This window comes from Centruroides vittatus, unplaced genomic scaffold (genome assembly GCF_030686945.1).
Source record: "Centruroides vittatus isolate TY-2023 unplaced genomic scaffold, ASM3068694v2 contig_724, whole genome shotgun sequence".
Classification (NCBI taxonomy): domain Eukaryota; kingdom Metazoa; phylum Arthropoda; class Arachnida; order Scorpiones; family Buthidae; genus Centruroides; species Centruroides vittatus.
In genome coordinates, this window is record NW_027122462.1 from 167,349 (window position 1) to 189,489 (window position 22,141).

The 22,141-nt window shown below is 33.3% G+C and overlaps 1 protein-coding gene across 1 annotated transcript in view; it reads right to left on the reverse strand.

Moving 5' to 3' along the window:
• Nucleotides 1-22,141, reverse strand: part of LOC136980790 (cytochrome P450 4c3-like) — a 25,136-nt gene continuing 2,995 nt past the window's right edge. The window contains exons 2-13 of the mRNA XM_067276984.1: nt 20,776-20,871; nt 16,819-16,956; nt 15,925-16,037; nt 15,761-15,846; nt 15,506-15,696; nt 15,353-15,422; nt 5,442-5,568; nt 2,292-2,489; nt 2,023-2,196; nt 1,730-1,796; nt 428-607; nt 1-360 (exon numbers count right to left, since the gene is read on the reverse strand). Coding sequence (XP_067133085.1) covers nt 194-360; nt 428-607; nt 1,730-1,796; nt 2,023-2,196; nt 2,292-2,489; nt 5,442-5,568; nt 15,353-15,422; nt 15,506-15,696; nt 15,761-15,846; nt 15,925-16,037; nt 16,819-16,956; nt 20,776-20,827 — 1,563 coding nt within the window. The 5' untranslated portion in view covers nt 20,828-20,871 and the 3' untranslated portion in view covers nt 1-193. The remainder of the gene's footprint in view (nt 361-427; nt 608-1,729; nt 1,797-2,022; nt 2,197-2,291; nt 2,490-5,441; nt 5,569-15,352; nt 15,423-15,505; nt 15,697-15,760; nt 15,847-15,924; nt 16,038-16,818; nt 16,957-20,775; nt 20,872-22,141) is intronic.

Here is a 22,141-nt window from a genome sequence, read left to right on the forward strand (position 1 = left end):
AATTATATGAAGCCAATTCCTTCATAGAAATACAATATTCGGAGTAATCCACTGTGCAAGGAGTTCTCTTCAAACATATATTGAAGCACACTCTTGTTTCTTTATAGAATGCTAATATAATTTCGATTTTTCAACTTTGATGTATTAAATGCAAGCTGAAAAAAGAGTTTACAAAATGTGTTGTTGTGACAACTTAATTCTTATTTCTTCCCTCTATGGTCATTCTTATTCCAAATATTGGGCGAAGCACAACGTCAGCGGACACAAAAATTTTATCTCGAGGATCCAAAGAGTGAACTTTGAACTGACGAAGTACGTTCGCTAAGATTGTCTTCATCTCGACCATTGCATATTTTTGTCCTGTGGTAAAAACAATTCCATCGTAAACTACTGTATAAAAATTACAGTAAATGCATCAGCTACTTACCGATACAGTTTCGTGGTCCTGCAGAGAAAGGCAGGAAGGCGAACGGATTACGCTTCTCGCAGTTTTCTGGTAGAAATCTGTCCGGGTCAAACACTTCGGGATTTTCGAAAACAGTAGGATTGTGATGAATGGCGTGAATGCAAATAACGTAAGATGAATTCGCTGGCAAATTATATCCGTCTATAAATTATAATTTAATTTTAAATAAATAGTTTAAAATTCTAAACATCAAATCAATAAAGATAATAAATATAATGATATACATAAATTCTTACATCGAGTTTAATTAGAAAAGTATCATTAAGGTCCTTTACATAATGAAATTCTATGTCAGATGCATTTTGTACCTGACATTGAATTTCATTATTATACTTAACATTATCGGAATGAATCGCAGATTTTTTAAAATCATTTCCAGCTTGAGGACATGAATGGGACATTTTAAATCATATTCATCATTCGAACAATTCACAATGGAAACGGGCATTATCTTGAATTGCTGGTGGGGTATGGGTCTTGGACTAATGAAAACATCCCGTATCCTGGTGTAGTATGTGTCCGAATATATCCAGGTCAGATCGTCCATGAAAAGTTTCAGACCGTTCCTACACGAACTCGAACCCGTGTCCTCAAGAGACTAGAGTAAAGTTTTTATTGCTTCGGACATTTGGCACATTTGAACGATTTAGAAACGATTATGATGAAACTTGTAATAAATCTCGACTAACCAATGACATCTGCTGATAAATTATTCAAGATCCTTCAATTTCCTTCGTTATCACTACAAACACAACCACCAACTTTATATACATCGTGATAATTTCTTTTTTTCATTTATTTATACAATGTTGCTAGGCTCAGGATACTTTTTGTAAGTAATTCTAGATTTTTAAACTTTATGATATGATGTAAATGTATAAGAGTAAGGTAATAGTATCATGCTTCAACTCGACTGTTTGATATCTTTTTATTGTAAACTTTTAATTACCTATAAGAGATTACTTAATTTTATTTTGATAACTTTATTCTGTTTTACATTATCAAGATTTTGAAAATAAATTTTTGATTTAAATATGATCGATTGAATTACAATCATATTTTACAATCTGGAAGTTTAATAATGCAAATTTTGTAGCTTATTAAACAAAAATTCGACCTCACTGGAAAATAATAAGTAAAATCTAATAGGTATAGGTGTAATTAGTATACTAGATCAACAAACGATTGTTATGAAACATCATGAGGTAAAATTGGTTTTTTCATATGGGAATAAGGAGAAATTAGAACATGATTAAATCTTACCAACGTTCAGCGATGAAGGATTTCTTCTAAATATAAAAGGAGCAGGCGGATATATTCTTAATGCTTCCTACATAAAAAAACTGTATTACATCATTTATAAATATATTATTATTAATACTTATAATTGATTATATATCAAATGTTTTCTTACAATGTGGAGACATAATATTTTTGAGCTATCAATATATATTAATGTAAAACATGCATTAATATATATACAAATTCATATTATTTTCAAACATTCAAACTTATCAATTTTCAAAAATCTAGAAAAAAGTGTGTAAAAATAATACCTTAATAACACATTCCAAATATTTCATTTTCTTTAAATCGTTTGTTGTAATCTTTCTCTCGACGTCATCGCCGAAAATATGGTACAATTCTTCATACACTTTCTGTTGGAAATCACCATAAAGGCCCAAAAAGTACAGAGTCCAACTAACGCCCATAGTAGAAGTATCATGACCCTGATATAAAGTAATAAAAATAACAAATTATTTTATATTACAATTTTAAATTTTACAACTGAATGACAGTGTTGTCTTTACAGTAAAATACACACTGCTAGCATGATGCCATCCACTTCCTCTCTGATATCTTCTTCACATAAAGTACCATTTTTCATGTGATGATAGAGTAACATATCTAACAATGCTCTTCTCTTTTTAATTCTAAACACTTCTTTATTTTCTTCAAAAGCATCGATGACCTTATTCTTTTTCATCTGTTCTAAGAACATTTCTTTCTTTTTTCGAATCACCTACAATGTGTTTATAACACAATACAACGTATTTGTAGAAATTAATTTATAATAAATAATACAGTAAGCATAATTATTATTATTATGTTGGGTTAAGTTAGATATACTCGGTTAACACCGGTGGCTAAGTACTATGCCGGACCAAAGTCAAGGCATAGTAACCAAAACAGAAATTAAAGAAGTGTATCAGTGTGTGTGTCTGTATTCAGGAATTTTCTCACAATATGACATGTATTCAATATAGTGGCCTTCTGTAGAGTGATATATGTGTTTCTATTCAATTCTAATGTGCCCAGGCTTTTGTGTAGTGTGTGTGGTATGACACCTGTAGAGGAGAGAACAACAGGTACAATAAGCACCTTATCCATCCTCCACAGATGCCTTATTTCTTGGGCGAGTTCTGTGTACTTGCTAATTTTTTTCAGTGCATGCGTTTTGTATATTGTGAGTGTTTGGAATGGATATGTCTATAATGTATGTGATTTTATTGTGTTTGTCAATGAGTGTGATGTCTGGTCTGTTGTGGTAAATTGTTTTATCTGTAATTATGGCTCTGTCGTAGTACATTTTGTGCGTGTTGTTTTCCAATACTGTCTGTGGAATGTATTTGTAGTATGGTTCGTGGATGTCTACTAATTTGTGTTTCTTTGCAAGCTCTTGGTGTATTATATTTGCTACTTGGTTATGTCTGTGTAAATAATCTGTCTGTGCCAAGAGCTTGCAACCAGAGGTGATGTGTTGTATAGTTTCTGGCATGATGTGACATTTTCTGCATGTGTCATTTGTGAGTGTTGCATCTTTGAGTATGTGTTTTCTGTAGTTTTTAGTATTTATGACCTGATCCTGTATGGCAATCATGAATCCTTCCGTCTCCCCAAAGAGGCATCCCCGAGCTAACCAGCTGTTTGACGCAGTTTTGTCAACAAAATCCTGGGCCAGATCGTAAGGATGCCTGCCATGGAGTGCCTTTCGAGCCCACGATTGCTTAATGGTGTCTATGCTTTTTATATGTTGTGTTGTGTCCATATGATGTGAGTGTAAGTTTAATGGTGTGTTATTCGAGTCTGCTAGAGTTACTGCTTTATGTAATTGTGATGTTTCTTGTTTTTTGTAGAAAAACTCTCGCAGTGACTGTATTTGTTTGTAGTGAAGGTTAACTATGTCAATCAGGCCACGTCCGCCATCTTTACGTGGAAGGGTTAATCTTTCTGTGGCGGATTTAGGATGATGTTGTTTATGCTTAGTAAGTGTTGTTCTTGTTTTCCTTTGGAGTTGCTCAAGATCAGTGTGAGTCCAATGTATAACTCCAAAAGAATATGTGAGTACTGGGATGACATATGTGTTTATTGCTTTAACTGTGTGTTTTGCATTTAATTGTGTTCTGAGAATAGCATTTAACCTACTTTGGTATTCTTTAATTAATCTTTGCTTTATTTGTGTATGTTCTGTTAGTTTGGCCTGTTGGAATCCTAAATACTTGTAGAACTCGCCCTCTTCCATGGATTCAATAACGTCTCCATTTCCAAGTGCAAAATCTTCTTTCTTCAGGATTCCTTTTTCTATGTGAACTGTTTTGCATTTATCTAGGCCAAATTCCATTTGTATGTCCTTGGTGTATGAATGTGTGATTTGTAGGAGTTGATGAAGTTGTTTTTGTGTGGATGCATAAAGTTTTATGTCATCCATGTACATGAGATGTGACAGTGTAAACTGTGTTGTTTTTTTGTGTCTAATATTGTAACCATATTGCGTGTTGTTTAACATGTTGGATAATGGGTTCAGGGCTAAGCAGAACCAGAGAGGACTCAAGGAATCTCCTTGAAAAATTCCTCGCCTAATAAAAATTTGGTTTGTTTGTATGGAAGTGTTATGGGCCCTGAGATGTAGTGTTGTTCTCCAATGCTGCATAGTGTTTTGAAAGAATGCAATGAGTGATGGATGTATTTTGTACATGTGTAGGATATGTAGCAGCCAACTGTGTGGAACACTGTCGAATGCTTTTCTGTAGTCTATATATGCCATGTGTATGTTTCTGTGTTGTCTGTGTGCTTGCCGTAGAATGACTGAATCTATGAGTAACTGTTCTTTGCATCCCCTGTGGTTTCTACGACAACCTTTTTGTTGTTCTGTTAGAATGTTGTGTTCTTCAACGTGTTTGTATATTTTGTTTGCAATACAGGATGTCAATAATTTGTAGAGTGTTGGAAGACATGTAATTGGTCTGTATTGTGTGGGGTTATTATTATTATTATTATTATTATTATTATTATTATTATTATTATATATATATATATATATATATATACAGTAGAGCGTCGTAAGTGGAACCAATTGGAGACTGGGGTCTTTCCAATTAATGATTTGTTCCAGTTTCCGACTTTGTACGAAAAAATACATTAACCTGTTTGATGTTCAAATTTTTCTCCGTTGCATATCGCTTCCTGTTGAATTTTTCTCCGTTGCGTGTCGCTTCGTGTTGAATTTTCGTCGATTTTAAGCCTAACGAAAACTTTTATAATAATCATCGAGGCTATCGTATCGTTAAAAATTATTTCTGCATTTTGTACAAACAAAATAATATATTAAAGAATATAAAAAACATGAAAATTATACTTTAGAAGTAAATTTAGTATCAAAAACATTCGATTCAGCACGACACAGTCCGACTGAAAATCGTTCCACTTTCCGGCCATTCCACTTACCGACGTTCCACTTATCGACGCTCTACTGTATATGTATATATATAATAAACAGGTAATTTATAAAATTTTGATATTCTTAATTAAGATCAAATGGTTATTCCTCTAATTTTCTTTACATCTCCCAAGTAAAGAACATGGAAAATTTATTTACATTTCACAAATTCGTTAGTTAACCTCGACAGAATAAGTTAATCAAGTATTTGACGTCTTAACTTAATTAATTATGGTAGATATTAAGATTTAGACTTACTTTTCTATCGAATTGATGAACAACTTCGATGCCTTTATTGAATTTCCTTCCCAAGGGACTTAGATTAAAGATAGGAGAAAACCAATACCACGGTTTTGTGAACCATTGAACAGCGGAAGAAGTAATACTGTTTGAAATTAAAATATGTTTTTTTTTTTAACTTTCCATGTTTAGATATACACGGAACAAGGTTATTTAAATTGCCTTACGTATAATACAATAATTATTGTTCAATAAAAAGTTAAAAAACTTAAAAAAACAATGGGATTGATAATATTTTAAAATATTTTCAGATAAAAAGACGAGTAAAAAGAAATCACTCTTTTATAACCGACTTCGAGTGATTAGCGAACGAATGATTAACAACAGATACTACCTTCTACTAGAACCAAATTTTCGTTGTTTGTTACTTTTAAAATCTCCAAATGCATTTCGCTTTAGCCTCTTCAGTGGATAATGCAACAACAAACAACTTGTTCATTTTATACTGGTTACTCTTTCGCAGCACGCATCTACTTTTATCCCGACATTTTGGTTTATCAAATTTACATATTCCACAATACAAAAATGTTCTATAACTCTTCTTTTAAACCAGTTTTCTACTTTATACAATATTTTTACATTATTCCTATCAATATTAGCCGAGATCTGTATGAAACCAATTAATGAAAATATATCACAAGTTCCCGGTATTGCGTTTTATACTCGCTATGTAGATGATATATTGATCATATTTGACTCATATACAGTTACACTCTATGAAATTAAAGATTACGCAAATAAATCCAATCATAATTTAAAGTTTACAAGTGAATTACAGCAGAATCAAGAAATAAACTACTTGGATATCACCATAAAACGGAGAAAACACAGTTGGTGTTTCGTAAGTATGAGAAAATATGTAATACAGGATAAATTGTTAATTATAAATCATATTGTTCTGCAGATACTAAAAAAAAAATGTTTTCATTATGAAACTGAGGAAACTGTTAAACAGAACATCTTTACAAGAACACATCGATAAAGAGATAAAACAACTATTTAAAAAGTATTTATTAAATGACTATCCAAAAAGTAAAATCTGTAAATGGTACAATTCCTTTATAAATTATAGATACAATGTAAAAATAAAGTAAATAGTAATGTTTATGTAAAAATTCCTTATATATATCATCTTTATGAACGATATAAACTTATGTTTAAAAAATTTTTTATGTGTAGTGGCCAAGCAGAAAAATAAATTGTCTAATATAATTAATGTTATCGACACCAAAAAACAAGACATAATTAAAGATCAACTCGATGTCGCAGAAGTAGTTTACAAACTGTCATGTATTTAATTACACGCGAAATCATACGTTGGAGAAATGAGAAGAAAACTCGAGATACGCCTAATAGAACACGAATCTGCGATTCTTCTAAAAAGACAGGAGTCACCTTGGTACCAACACTGCAGTGATTCTCATTGTAATATTGATAGGAATGATGTAAAAATATTGTATAAAGTAGAAAACTGGTTTAAAAGAAGAGTTATAGAACATTTTTGTATTGTGAAATATGTAAATTTGATAAACCAAAATGTCGGGATAAAAGTAGATGCATGCTGCGAAAGAATAACCAGTATAAAATGAACAAGTTGTTTGTTGTTGGATTATCCACTAAAGAGGCTAAAGCGAAATGCAATTGGAGATTTTAAAAGTAACAAACAACAAAAATTTGGTTCTAGTAGAAAGTAGTATCTGTTGTTAATCATTCGTTCGCTAATCACTCGAAGTCGGTTATAAAAGAGTAGTTTCTTTTTACTCCTCTTTTTATCTGAAACTATTTTATTTTTAAAATTTACAAACATTTTTTTTTTATAATACAATAAACGTAAAGTACTACATTGTTTATAACGAAGTATTTTAAATGAAAATCTATAATAACAGCTAATACCTTTTGCACTCAATGACTTTCAACAAGTGTTAAGACAAATTTATTCTACAGTTATAAATAATACAGTTAAGGCTTTTACTTTACTTGCTGTTATGTTTACATCACAAGTGCATTTATTTCTTATCATGTCCAGTTTGAATTATTCAGTTTTTTCTATTTTATGTAAATCTTCACGTTTTGTTACAGATTTGTCCTGTATTTTGTCATGAGATAAAGATTAAAACCCGAAATTTCGCATAGTAGCTTCTGCATTGATGTTATTAAATTTTTAAGATTGCAGGTTAAAGTTGTAGAAAAATAGACGTTGGACACATGTCATATCTCGAGTGGGGCAGACTTTTTGACAATTTTACATGTTACCATTTACACATTTTTAAAAATAAAAGTCAGCTCTACACTCTAAATTAACCGTTTTACCATTTTATAATAATAAAAATATAGAAAAATCTTATAACAGATGCAACGAAACGCAATTTTATTCATTTATTTATAATGGTTAATAATATATAAATTTTTATTTAAACAAAATGTAATAACAGCCAGGAAAATTACGTAACTTGTTGGTAGATTTTTCTGTAGGGTTGTTTTGTTAATTAGTATAAACTCTGTATAATAACTCTTTTCTATTATGTGACAAGATTTTGTTATCATTTTCGAATGCAACTACACAGTACTCAATATTCAATCTATATATATAATCGAGACGAGTTGATAATAATAATAATAATAATAACTATCCCGTGGTCACAACCTGGTCGTGGTAAGAAATCCCAGTAATTTTACTGGTCCATAGGGCAATGCAGGCTGGAGCACAAGCTTCTGGTAGGGACACCCATGCCAGTAAGGTCTATGGAGAGAAATGAAGCTAAGAGTGACCACACCCACATTCTGTGAAAATATTTATTATGGTAATAACCAGATGAAAGTATGATATTGGCTTGGACGTCGCCCGGGTTAACAAGGTCCGCGTTCGTGGGTTAGGCAGAGGCTCACGTTCGATAAATAGGACACAGTCTCCCTTGGTTTCCGGTGGCAAAAGCAGCACCGGCCCCAGCATGGCTACTGCAATGCCCTTAACACATGGGAGGAACCAACCCAGCCTTGCTGTTTCTGTGGCAATGCATTCACAGACCACAAAGGCTGGAAAACCAGGCCAACGGATTAAATGGACAGTAGAAATGAACGAGTTTATCATCCGTACTTACTACACCATCACAAAACTCGTAACAAACATAACAGATTACAGACAACAACTACACTATAGATTCACACAACAGCATCCTCATCTCACTCTCACCGAACAAAAGGTTGTTAATCAAAAAAGAACAATTATACACAACAACCTTATCCCACAAACAACACTTGAACTTATCAAACAACAGGTTGCTGATCAAATACATCAACAGACAGAAACATTTAACATTAATGAAGATCATGTAACCTGTCAGGATAATCCAGCAACAAGCATTGATAATAATACACATACAACAATTACCACTAATGATACTACAGACACTTCCTCATCCATCACTGATAACATAGACATGGATTTAGTTAATACGCTCTCACTTATATTTCAGGAAACACTCACTAAATATACATGCACAGATCCCACACAACGACCACGAATACCAAAAACCAACACGTCAAAGAAGTAGGAAAAACACTAAATTATGTAAACACTCACTTACTACCACACTACATTCATTCAATTTCTACACTCTCAGACATTCATACATTAGTCTATGCTCTGGCAGTCACAGTAGTGACACACCATGGATTGAAAGTACAATCACAGACAAATACACAAAAAACAATTTTACTACAAGCCTGCCTGGCAGAGAAGAATAGAATCACAAATAAATGACATTAGACAGCAATTAAGCAGACTGACACAATACACTATAAACAACATAACACCCAAATTAAGAAACAGCTCAAAAACATTTTCAAGAAAATAAAAACACACACAAAACATGCACATCACAACACACACATTACAGAATACATTGATACACTAAAACAAAAACTTGCTGCCAAAGCACGTAGACTCAAACGATACAAAACATGTACACTACGAAAGCAACAAAATAAATTATTTACAAACAATGAAAAACTCTTTTACAGACAAATTAATAACAATGCAAACACTGATACACAGCACAGTGGCACACCAACAGAAGAAGAACTTACAACATATTGGTCTTCTCTTTGGTCCAGTGCTGTCACGCACAATGCTGATGCAGGCTGGATCGAGGAGGAGAACAGAAACTTGCACAACATACCAACTATGCCCTGTGCTGAAATAAACATACATGATTTCCAATACACTGTTAACAGAACACACAACTGGAAGACACCTGGTGTAGACAACATTCACAATTTCTGGTACAAAAAGTTTACATCACTGCACCAGGAACTAGCTAAACATCTAACACACATCATCATCAATCCACAAGACATGCCAAATTTTCTTACTCAGGGCATCACCTACATGAAACCTAAAAACAACAATACCACAGACCCCACACAATACAGACCAATTACATGTCTTCCAACACTCTACAAATTATTGACATCCTGTATCGCAAACAAAATATACAAACATGTTGAAGAACACGACATTCTAACAGAACAACAAAAAGGTTGTCGTAGAAATCACAGGGGATGCAAAGAACAGTTACTCATAGATTCAGTCATTCTACGGCAAGCACACAAACAACACAGAAACATACACATGGCATATATAGACTACAGAAAAGCATTCGACAGTGTTCCACACAGTTGGCTGCTACATATTCTACACATGTACAAAATACATCCATCACTCATTGCATTCTTTCAAAACACTATGCAGCACTGGAGAACAACACTACATCTCAGGGTTAGTAACACTTCCATACAAACAAACCAAATTTTTATTAGGCGAGGAATTTTTCAAGGAGATTCCTTGAGTCCTCTCTGGTTCTGCTTAGCCCTGAACCCATTATCCAACATGTTAAACAACACGCAATATGGTTACAATATCAGACACGAAAAAACAACACAGTTTACACTGTCACATCTCATGTACATGGATGACATAAAACTTTATGCATCCACACAAAAACAACTTCATCAACTCCTACAAATCACACATTCATACACCAAGGACATACAAATGGAATTTGGCCTAGATAAATGCAAAACACTTCACATAGAAAAAGGAATCCTGAAGAAAGAAGATTTTGCACTTGGAAATGGAGACATTATTGAATCCATGGAAGAGGGCGAGTTCTACAAGTATTTAGGATTCCAACAGGCCAAACTAACAGAACATACACAAATAAAGCAAAGATTAATTAAAGAATACCAAAGTAGGTTAAATGCTATTCTCAGAACACAATTAAATGCAAAACACACAGTTAAAGCAATAAACACATATGTCATCCCAGTACTCACATATTCTTTTGGAGTTATACATTGGACTCACACAGATCTTGAGCAACTCCAAAGGAAAACAAGAACAACACTTACTAAGCATAAACAACATCATCCTAAATCCGCCACAGAAAGATTAACCCTTCCACGTAAAGATGGCGGACGTGGCCTGATTGACATAGTTAACCTTCACTACAAACAAATACAGTCACTGCGAGAGTTTTTCTACAAAAAACAAGAAACATCACAATTACATAAAGCAGTAACTCTAGCAGACTCAAATAACACACCATTAAACTTACACTCACATCATATGGACACAACACAACATATAAAACGCATAGACACCATTAAGCAATCGTGGGCTCGAAAGGCACTCCATGGCAGGCATCCTTATGATCTGGCCCAGGATTTTGTTGACAAAACTGCGTAAAACAGCTGGTTAGCTCGGGGAAGTCTCTTTGGGAAGATGGAAGGATTCTAGGATTGCCATAGAGGATCAGGTCATAAATACTAAAAACTACGGAAAACACATACTCAAAGATGCAACACTCACAAATGACACATGCAGAAAATGTCACGTCATGCCAGAAACTATACAACTCATCACCTCTGGTTGCAAGCTCTTGGCACAGACAGATTATTTACACAGACATGATCAAGTAGCAAATATAATACACCAAGAGCTTGCAAGGAAACACAAATTAGTAGACATCCACGAACCATACTACAAATACATTCCACAGACAGTATTGGAAAACAACACGCACAAAATGTACTACGACAGAGCCATAATCACAAATAAAACAATTTACCACAACAGACCAGACATCACACTCATTGACAAACACAATAGAAATCACATACATTATAGACATATCCATTCCAAACACTCACAATATACAAAACGCATGCACTGAAAAAATTAGCAAGTACACAGAACTCGCCCAGGAAATAAGGCATCTGTGGAGGATGGATAGAGTGCTTATTATACCTGTTGTTCTCTCCTCTACAGGTGTCATACCACACACACTACACAAAAGCCTGGGCACATTACAATTGAATAGAAACACATACATCACACTACAGAAGGCCACTATATTAAATACATGTCATATTGTGAGAAAATTCCTGAATACAAACACACACATTAATACACTTCTTTAATTTTTGTTTTCGTGACTATGCCTTGACTTTGGTCTGACATAGTACACAGCCAGCGTTGTTAATCGAGTATATCTCACTTAACCCAACATAATAATAATAATAATAATCAGCGTAAGGCCCAAACGGTTAGGAGTTGAAAGTTTAAATTTGGTACACAGTTAGGGTACGTCACGAGGACGCACACTGTAAAGGGATTTTTCGAAATTCCTCCCCACGGGGAGAGTGACAGAATTAAGTCTTAACACTTCCATCAACAATGTAAGTGTTAAGTAACAATGTAAGTATAAAGTAACAATAGAAGTGTTAAGTTACAATGGAGGTGTCAACAATGGCAGCGTTAAGAATGGAAGTGTCAACAATGGAACTGTTATGTAACAATGGAAATGTTAAGAGCTCAAACGGTTAGGAGTTGAAAGTTGAAATTTGGTGCACAGTTTGGGTACCAGATTTAAGTACCAAAGTGTTAAGTAACAATGGAGAACAAGAGAAAGCGACGTGGAAGATTTACGGGCGCTGGAAAAAAAAGAACAAAGAAAAAGAGTAATTTGGTAGAACATATTCGATTTTCAAATTTAGACAGATTAGTTCAGTTTTTCTCGACCTTTCTTTTTTAGAACATTCGATGAAAATCGAACGATATAATCAGAACACGTCGTGAAAATCGAACAATATTAGAACTTTCGATTTTCAAATTCGGCCTTTCTTTCGAAATACTTAGTTTGTTGAAAGTACTCTTTTTTTTGACTATAATGTAATAATTTTAATCTTTGCTATCGTTACTTTTGCCCGAGCAACGCCGGGCCTACCTGCTAGTTAATTAATAATTATTCAATAAACGCTTTATTCAATTTGATTTCTTAATTTCCATCGTTTTAACTCCTTACAAGAGAATATAAATGTAAAAATTACGATTTGGCATGAATTCTTAATAATCTCTTTCAGCAAATAATTTATTTTCTTTACACAGTTGAATTGTACATATATGGCTTATTTCAGGAACTAATTAATCCAAGTATCAAGGAATAATTGCACTTTTAATGGTATTATTTTCTTGTGTGTATGTAACGTTTAAATATTGAATAAGTTTAATTGAAAAATCTTACACAACAGTTGTCATGTATTAATCTTACACAACAGTTGTCATAAATTGATTATTAGACTTTAGATTATTTAACTATAATCAAGGTGGAAACAGTAATATAACAGAAATGTATTCTTTCAGACAACTTACTCTTGAATTGCATGAAACAAAAATCTTACACAACAGTTGTCATAAATTGGTTATTAGACTTTAGATTATTTAACTATAACTAGTTAAGTAACGCTACATCAGCGTGTAGTCGGAACGAAGCTACCCGCACCTTTATTTTCTAGATTATGAGGAAAAAAGAAACAAAGAATCATTCGTTCTCAACAATATATATGATTTCTATTGGATCATTTAAAGGTACAAATATAAGGTCAGAATAAGCCATTAATTAATTGCTATGCCAATGTCTCATGAAATTCTGTTTATCACTATAGGCCTTGGACTTACAGATTGACTCTTTGCGATCTTTATTGTAACTCTTTAAAAATACTGTCAGTTATTTTTTCACTGTACTCAGTGTAACATAGATAAGACCGATAGCTGTTTCTTTTTTCCCTATATCTATTTTGATTTTTGGAAGAGTTAATCCCTGTGATTTATGTATAGTCATCGAGTACGCTAAGGTAAGGGGAAACTGTCTACGAGATGGCAATATACTGCCATCGTTCGAAGTGCCTGTTATGAGGATTATTGGAAACAGATTATCATAGATGAAAGGTCCCTGATAACTATCGAATTCCACTAAAATAAGCAGAGGAAGAGCTGGAGAGCAAGTATTAGGAGCATATATAATGTAGCGTATAGTTCCTAGTAAACCATTGACGAGACCCCCTTGCACCCATAAGTTGACTCTCGGCATGATTCTGGCGTTAACTGAGAGAGATTCAAATACTCGGAGAGACCAAGAGCTGAGTCATCTGTGGACGAAGGCAGGGCAATATCTAGAGTGTTTTCAGATAATATATAACAAGCATGGGCAAGTGCGGCTCTTTTTGAGTTACATGCGGCTCTTGCTGAAAGTGCTATCCTTTCCAGCCTTACCATACTATCCACCACGATAGTACAGAACTGCGGCTCCCATGCATTTTGCAAAATTTACATTTCGGCTCCCACTGAACTCTTGCTTGCCCACCCCTGCTATATAAGCAAAAGAGCATCCAGTTGATTGCAAGTAGTCTTCATTGCTTTGTTTAACTTGCTCGTTTGTTTGATATAGCTCTACTGCCGTTTGGAACTGATCAAGTTAATCTTTGAATTAACAGTCCCGATTTCTTGTCGTCAGAATGTTCAGATCTGTATCAGAGAAATCATCCGAAGCTAGATGTTGTAAGACATCCGTGAAGGAACTATCTGCGCTATTTTGTCTATGAGAATTACTAAGTTCAATGAACTTCTCAAAAGAATCAAATGCGAATCTACTTTGTTGGGACATTACATCGTAAAAAAACTCGAGTAGAGAGGAGTGTCTTTAACAAGAGGAAGCTGACGAAAATCACCAAACAAATAGATAAAGAATCCACCAAAAGGCTCGTCTTTCTCGGGGTTTATCTCTCTCAATCTTCTCTCGATCATGTAAAGCATTCTTGCACCAATCATTGACATTTCATGATGATGAATTTGAGCGACTTCATCTCAATTTGGAATCTCTGCGCAGCTTCTCCATTTAGAGATCGAAATTTCGTACTAACGATAGGAAGACGAAGGAGAGAATGGATCGTAAAGCCATCAATATTGATCGCTGCTGCTCCACGTTTTAAAAAGAAGACTTGTTTAAACTTATTATTCTATAAAGATTCTTTATATTTGTTGTGTGTCCAGTTAGCGACAACATTTACCTTTCAAAATTACCGTTTTAATGCTTGTCATATTTTCCGACCACCAGATGGCGTTTCTACACGTGCGTGCAGGAAGCGACTAACACTTGACTTCATGCATTCCTTGTCAACAAAATAACTCTAGAATGAGTTGTCCGATCTTGATGAAATTTTCCACGACGACTCGACATCACTCAAGGACGAACTGATTAAAATTTCAACTCTCAAAAATGATCCATACTGAAGAAAAACACCTATATCCAGTTCTACAAAAACGGATCATTTTTGAAAGTTGAAATTTTAATCAACTTCATCCTCGAGTGATGATGAGTCGTCGTAGAAAATTTCATCAAGATCGGACAACTCATTCCAGAGTTATTCTGCGGACAAGGAATGCACGAAGTCAAGTATTAGTCGTCACTACGTTCCGACAATAAAGGTGGTAACAGTAATATAACAGAAATGTATTCTTTCAGACAACTTACTCTTGAATTGCATGAGCGTAGGCATTATCCTCTTGGGATTGAGAATGGACATGTGCCCCCATGGCCGTTTCTATTAAAGTAATAAGCACAATACGTAATCAACTATAATAATTTTGATGAGCCATCCAATGTTTACGTTTTGTGAGTTCCTACCTCCGATTATGTCGAGAGCGCAAAGATTAACCACATCAACAATATCAAATTCGCCATTTTCCGCTTGTTTCTTTAACTTTTCTACTAAAATATTCGATTGTTCATTAAATATATCTTGAAAATCTTCGAGAACTCGAAAATTGAAACAAGGAGTTATCAATTTTCTTCTATTTCTCCATTTATCGTTTGTACTAATAAATATAATTGTTACAAAAAATTTATTATTAAATTGTCTTTAAAATGTATCTGCCTTACCTTGTAAGAAGAGCCTGTCCTAGCCAAGGATGAAGGATATCATAAACCCAGTCTTTATTGATGATTGTAGCACTCTTTAGAACTTCCTATACATTTATATATAAATGTTATAAATTACACGAAGTAAATTAAAATTTAATTCGGTATTAAACAATTCTCAATACCTGAGCCGATTCTGGATGATAAAACATAAAGTACTTATGTCCACCCCAGGTAAATCTTGCTAATTTTTCCTCCAAGTTCATCATACAAATTCCCAGTCCATACTGAAGCATAACTTGAAAAATAAACGGCAACTTAAGTAAAAATATAGGAAAAATAGAAAACTCGATTAGCCGGGTTGCAATATATAATTATATTATAATGTAAATTAATCGTGGTCTCTATACTCTAAGATTTCCGTATCTGGTCTTATTTTTTTACGATTATGTTTTCTCTGTGCATCAAACTTCTGATAATATTCGAGTCCTACCGGTCATCAATCTAATTTCGTTTTCTAGATTAACAAAGAACAGACAAAGAAATAGTATGATGACCGAAAATAAACAGGTCTGCAATTGTTTGCAATTTGTAGTCCAATAATTGTTTTAAAAGATCAACTAGATGTATCTATTGTATTTGCTGATATTTGAATGTTTGTGTGTATACCTGTGTTTACATATGATATGCACTGTATGTAAGTATACATATTTTTGTGTATACATGCGTAAGTGAATTCAGTGGCTTTATCCACTCGTCTACTTGTGTGCTAGTGCACACTTCATACTATTCTTAGCAGTATGAAGTGTGTTTTATTAAGCGTATTAATACGATTTTTAATAAACACGTTTCCACATTTCTATCTTTTTAAAGGAAATCCACAATCTCTTACTTTTTCAAACACTTCTAGTTTATTAAATTACGCAAATATCTATACATATTTAGTAAAGAATCATTTACAATAATACTCAAAAGACTCAAGACTCAATATTTTATAGACTTTTCTTTAAATCATCTAAAAATTAAATTTTTCAACATTAATATTATCGCTAGACAAAGAAGAGATGACGAATACTTACATGAGCCACAGAGTATTTCATAATTTTGCGCTTTATTAGGGCAGAAGAGAAAATTCCAAAGAAGTGACAAACTTGAGATTGTTGGTAACTCTTTATACAGTTTAAATTCGTTTTCAGGCTCATCCGTTTTCTTTGAAACTACAATAAACAACTGTAATTGGTAAACTTCATTATAGTTCATGCAAAATACATTCCAACCATTAATGATGAAGAACGTATTTAATAAATCGAAGATTTCTAGACGATTATTTTGTTTTAAGTAATTTTATTTCCTTAATTAGGAGTTATGTTATCGACTTATGTGAAAAATTAAGCTTTCTTATGTGAAAACATGAATGCAAACAAGGTTTCATCACTGTGGTTAGGGGAACAATGTATCTGAATAGCTACAAAATATAGATGTTTTTGCATGATTTTAATTGCAGGTGCTTTAAACGACGGACAACCATACTTTGCGTATGCATCGTAAACCTGAAGTATAGGGGTTTATTTTAACAAACACGAAATTTTCATAAACTAAAGATGCATTTCTCGTGTGGTATGCAGCAAATACACGTTACCACTACCATTAAGCGAAGAGAGCGGTATTACATATTATTCAGGAGTCTGTATATAGGTATTACATTATAACAAATGGGACATTTGAGATTGCTTCAAACTTGATGGTTAAAAAATAAAATTTTAGCCGAGATACAAGCAAGAAAAAGTAGAGGTACTCGGGAGAAAGTGTTTTGAGAGGCTCACACAAAATCATTACAGATTTATTAAATGAAATTTTGTCTTACAAATCCACGAATTTTTCTAGAATAATTTAATTGATCGAGGCAATAATACAATTAAAACGTGAATTTTCAGTATACAGAGGGCAGGTGCGTGGCGTGAGGTGGCAAGGCGGTCCACTCGGGAGCACTTTTAATAGGGCGGCTTTTTCAAATCTCATATTGAAATTTGTATTCATTTCCATATACAACATGTGAATAATTTACTTCGTTGGCTTATTTTAATAATTTATCAATGTAAATACGTCAATTGACGGTCTTTTGTTTTTATTTGGGCCTCGTCAGACTGCAGTGAAAGTGATATTTTTTAACAAGACAGACAAAGAAATGCGATATTCTGCTAGTTTTCTGTTGATTATAGAAAATGGCTATTTGCTAGAATGTTAGAACTTCAACGGCAACATTGATGAAATGTATTAAAAAGAATAATTTCAGTTATACAGCTTTTAGAATCGAGAGAACGTTCTGATAAAATGTTTGCAACAAACAACGATAATAAAAAAAGTGTTGGAGTTACTATGAAAATTTGACCCTGTTACAAGTTAACATTTAAGAAGGTCATCCGAGAATCTTCGCATTATCTAAATTAAGCTTGTCCAACCCGCGGCTTGTCACGTTAAATAGTGTGGCCCACTAAGCGATATTATATATCTATTAAAACATTTGTTTCCCGTTATGTGTATACGAAAACAATTAAATGAAAATTAGCATATGCCATTGTTTTAATGCACAAGTGCGAGTACGAACTCTTGGTATAACAATAAAATCTTATTCAGTTTGTATTTGCTTTACTTTTTTAAAAGCATGTTTGCCTAAATTGTGGCCCACCGTAATCTTACGCGTGATCAAAGTGGCCCGCGAAACAATTTGGGTTGGCCAGGCCTGATCTAAATAAAGATATACAAAATAATCCTTGTGTAATGGGACAAATGTTATTATCAATACTAACGCTCATAAATATTATAGTATAATTTTAGATCGAATCCCTGATATCAACAGATTCAAGCGAATGTCTTTGGTTATTTCGTATATTTACCCAAATAATATTTTAGCAGAGTTTTGCCTATGAAATTAACTTCTAAAAATGGTTTGACTAGATAAATACTGCAAGAACTGGAGTCATTAGGCCAAAAAGTTAAATATGTGTGTAGGTGAGGTTACGCTAATGAAGGAAATACGCAAGGTACCCATTTCAGTGTCCAAAGACCAATTTTAAACCAAATTCCGAAGCCTTTTTTGTTTTCTGTACGTGCTATATTTTGAACTTTGTCGTTAGTGACGTAGCGGTAGCTTCTAGGGAAATCACGAATATTTATTCATCGGTGTAAGAAGTGTTTGTATTTTGTGTATTTCAACTATCAGATGAAGAGCTTTAAAAATAGGTAACATCCTTAACCTGGAAAGGCGTAACTGATACGAGATTGAAAAGTTCTATTGATTCATTAAACCCAGAGATAAAATATACCAGAAGTATGTAATACTCGGGTAAAAATTTATTTGAATGATAATATGGTCTATCGTTTCGGCCAAGCCTACAATGTAGTATACGATAGTCAGCTTCTAGGATAAACATTATCCTTCCGGAGCTTGTTCTTAACATACTCAAGGGAATTTTTGAGTCTTTTACGGAAAAATGCCCTCTACGCCATCAAATATGGTAATTGAAGAGAGAATACAAACAGTATCTCAATCCACGTGTAAGCCGTGTACAGACTACGTTGTGGAGCCGTCGTAAGTATTTTATGTACTGTACTGTACTGTACAGTACATGCATATTTTAATGTATGTAATGTTATATATATAACGATTTACTTCGCTAACGCTGCTATAATGTCTAATGCTAGACTATAAGTGTAAAGCATAATATAATGCTCAAACTCTCTATTACTGATTACGTGAGGAGAATAATGTTTGCCACTATACAATACCTTTATCCTAAATTTTAAAATAAATTCAGCAAAATATGTTATAATAATTGAAAATAGTACTCATTAAAGCCATAAAATGCCACGCTTAACAAAATTTAAAGCGCATTAATTTGCATAAATCAATTATTTAAACAAAATAGTCCGTAAAAGTATTTCTATCCTACAAATCACTATATCAATATAAGAATAATAACATTTCCTATATAATTTAGTTAATTAAATAAAATAATAATACAGTGAAACCTGCGAAAGCCGGAACCTGGGTTATGCGAAAATCTTTCAAAGATGTAAAGTTCAAATATTTTTCAATAAAACGATTACATTAACATAATAAAAGTTATGCGAACGTCGAAACCTGTCAAACGCTGACGGCGTTGATTTCATAATATTGACGAATGAAAGAAAAATCACAATTGAATACTGTAAAACCTGTACAAAACAAGACCTTAATATAACGAAAACATGCCAAATAGGAAAAAATATTTAGTACCATATTAGTCCGGGTTACACAGGCTTCACTAAACTAACTACACCTACGCTCTGTGTAAAATAGACTGGTGATGTTTGTTCATTATTGAAAATTTACTTTCTAACAAGTGAATGTATACTTATTCTATTGAAACACATCCCAATGAGAGGTTAAATTTGCATTCCAAAATTAAGATCGGTTTATTCTATAATACTTCTGTTTCTCTGTCTGAAATCATTGAAGTAGATTGTTTATTAAATAAGAATTAGACTTTACCCAATTTTTTTGTATCCAACAATACAAAAGTGTTAAGATTACATCCTGTATGTCGGTAAACGTGAGAGTTACGGCTTATACAGGTTTTACTGTAATTTCTTGTAAAAATTTAACTTGCAGCATTCACTAAGCATCTGAGTAACAGAAATAATTATCTCAAAAGTTAAATGTTTCTTCAAGACAATCATTTCGCTACATTATTACGATCGGTCTAACAGAAAATTAAGACCTTATAGTAGCTAAAAGACAATGAATGCTAAGAGGCTTTTAAAAGAAAGGCACTCTGTCGATCAGCTAATCTCGTGATTCAGTGTAGTCCTGTTTCCAACAGTAATCAAGAAACTAAAGAATTATGCAGACACATACGAACATAACAATAAGAAAGACTAGATATGTATCCTTATTACTCGAAAAGAATTAATAATTATATTTAAGTTTAAAATTTGGCAGTAGATTCATAACGCTGAGGTTTTGAGTGGGTAAAATAAAAATACGTAACACTTACCAATTGAGTAAATCTTATCCCAAACATTCGTGCTTTTGGAGTCGACAGACATCTTTCTTCTTTTACTGCTGAATACTTTAAAGATTAAAAATATTCCTGAAATAAAAATTACACTTATTACCAGCAAGTAATTGGGAAGTAGAGCCGTCAACGTTTTCTTTCCCGTAAAAAATGATTAATTCGCATCCTTCTACGTTTTATCAGACGAATTTGTTTGCCCTATTTGGCCTTAAATTTTATTGTTTCTTTTATTCCTTTGGAAACTATTGAAAACATTGTGTGCCTGCGTGTCTTACAACTTAATTCGGAGGAAATGATCATAAAATTCTTGAGATTTAATAATAAATGCAATATTTCTAAGCAAGTTAAGTGATTAAAAAACTAGTTTTTCACATTTTGAATACTTCGTATTCTCAATTCGGCTTTCTTACAATATTCTAACATGAGTAAATTAAATCTTTTATACTTTTTCCAAATCGTTTTGCCAAATTTCTTCCTACAAAATTTCAATGTCAGACAGTTTTTTTCTTACAAATGTCTGACATTGAAATTTTACGTGTTTTTTTTTTGTTTCTAATCTAACTTGTAAGTTACAAAAGACAGAGAAACAGGCTGTGGGAATGAAGGCCTGCAATTTCAAAATTGTAGCCCAATAATAACTAGCACCACTTGATTAAAAAACGAGGAACAATACTGTATAATTCGCATAATTAAGAAATAGTAAATGCATTTTAATTAAAACTAGAGACAATTAATGAGTAGGTCACGTGCCAAAAGTGCAGGCCATCACTACATAAATGCTTACATAACATTAATTATGTAAGCTTTCATGTATTTACTTAAGTGACATAAATGGCTCTGTGTGTAGGAAGGAGACACAATTTTTTCCTTCACTCTAAAGCTTAATAACTCCTACGTTTTTCGTCGACATTTTATGAAATTTTGCATGGAATTTTGGACATTACAGATATTAATTCTGTTCAATTTTCGTGGTTGAAGGTCGAAGGGGTGGAAAGATATAGGAGAGTCACTTATCATATCTGGAGTGGTGTCGGACGTAATTAAAGATTTCACTCGTTATTAGTAATGTTGTAACGAATAGTATATTCGGCCTCAGTCCGAATAGCCGAATATTCGGCCAAAGTATTCGGCTTGATTAACGCACGTACGAAAATTGGCGCGCAAACCGCATTATGGCAACGACCCTACTCTCTATTGGCTCGCTGTCACTACGCTTCGCCAATCGCGTTAATTCTTGACAGTTGTAGCCGACAGACATTAGTGTCGTGGCAGTATGTGATAAGTGATGATAACAATGAAGTGACCTACATGTGTAAATAACGGAAAAACAACATAGAAGGACCGC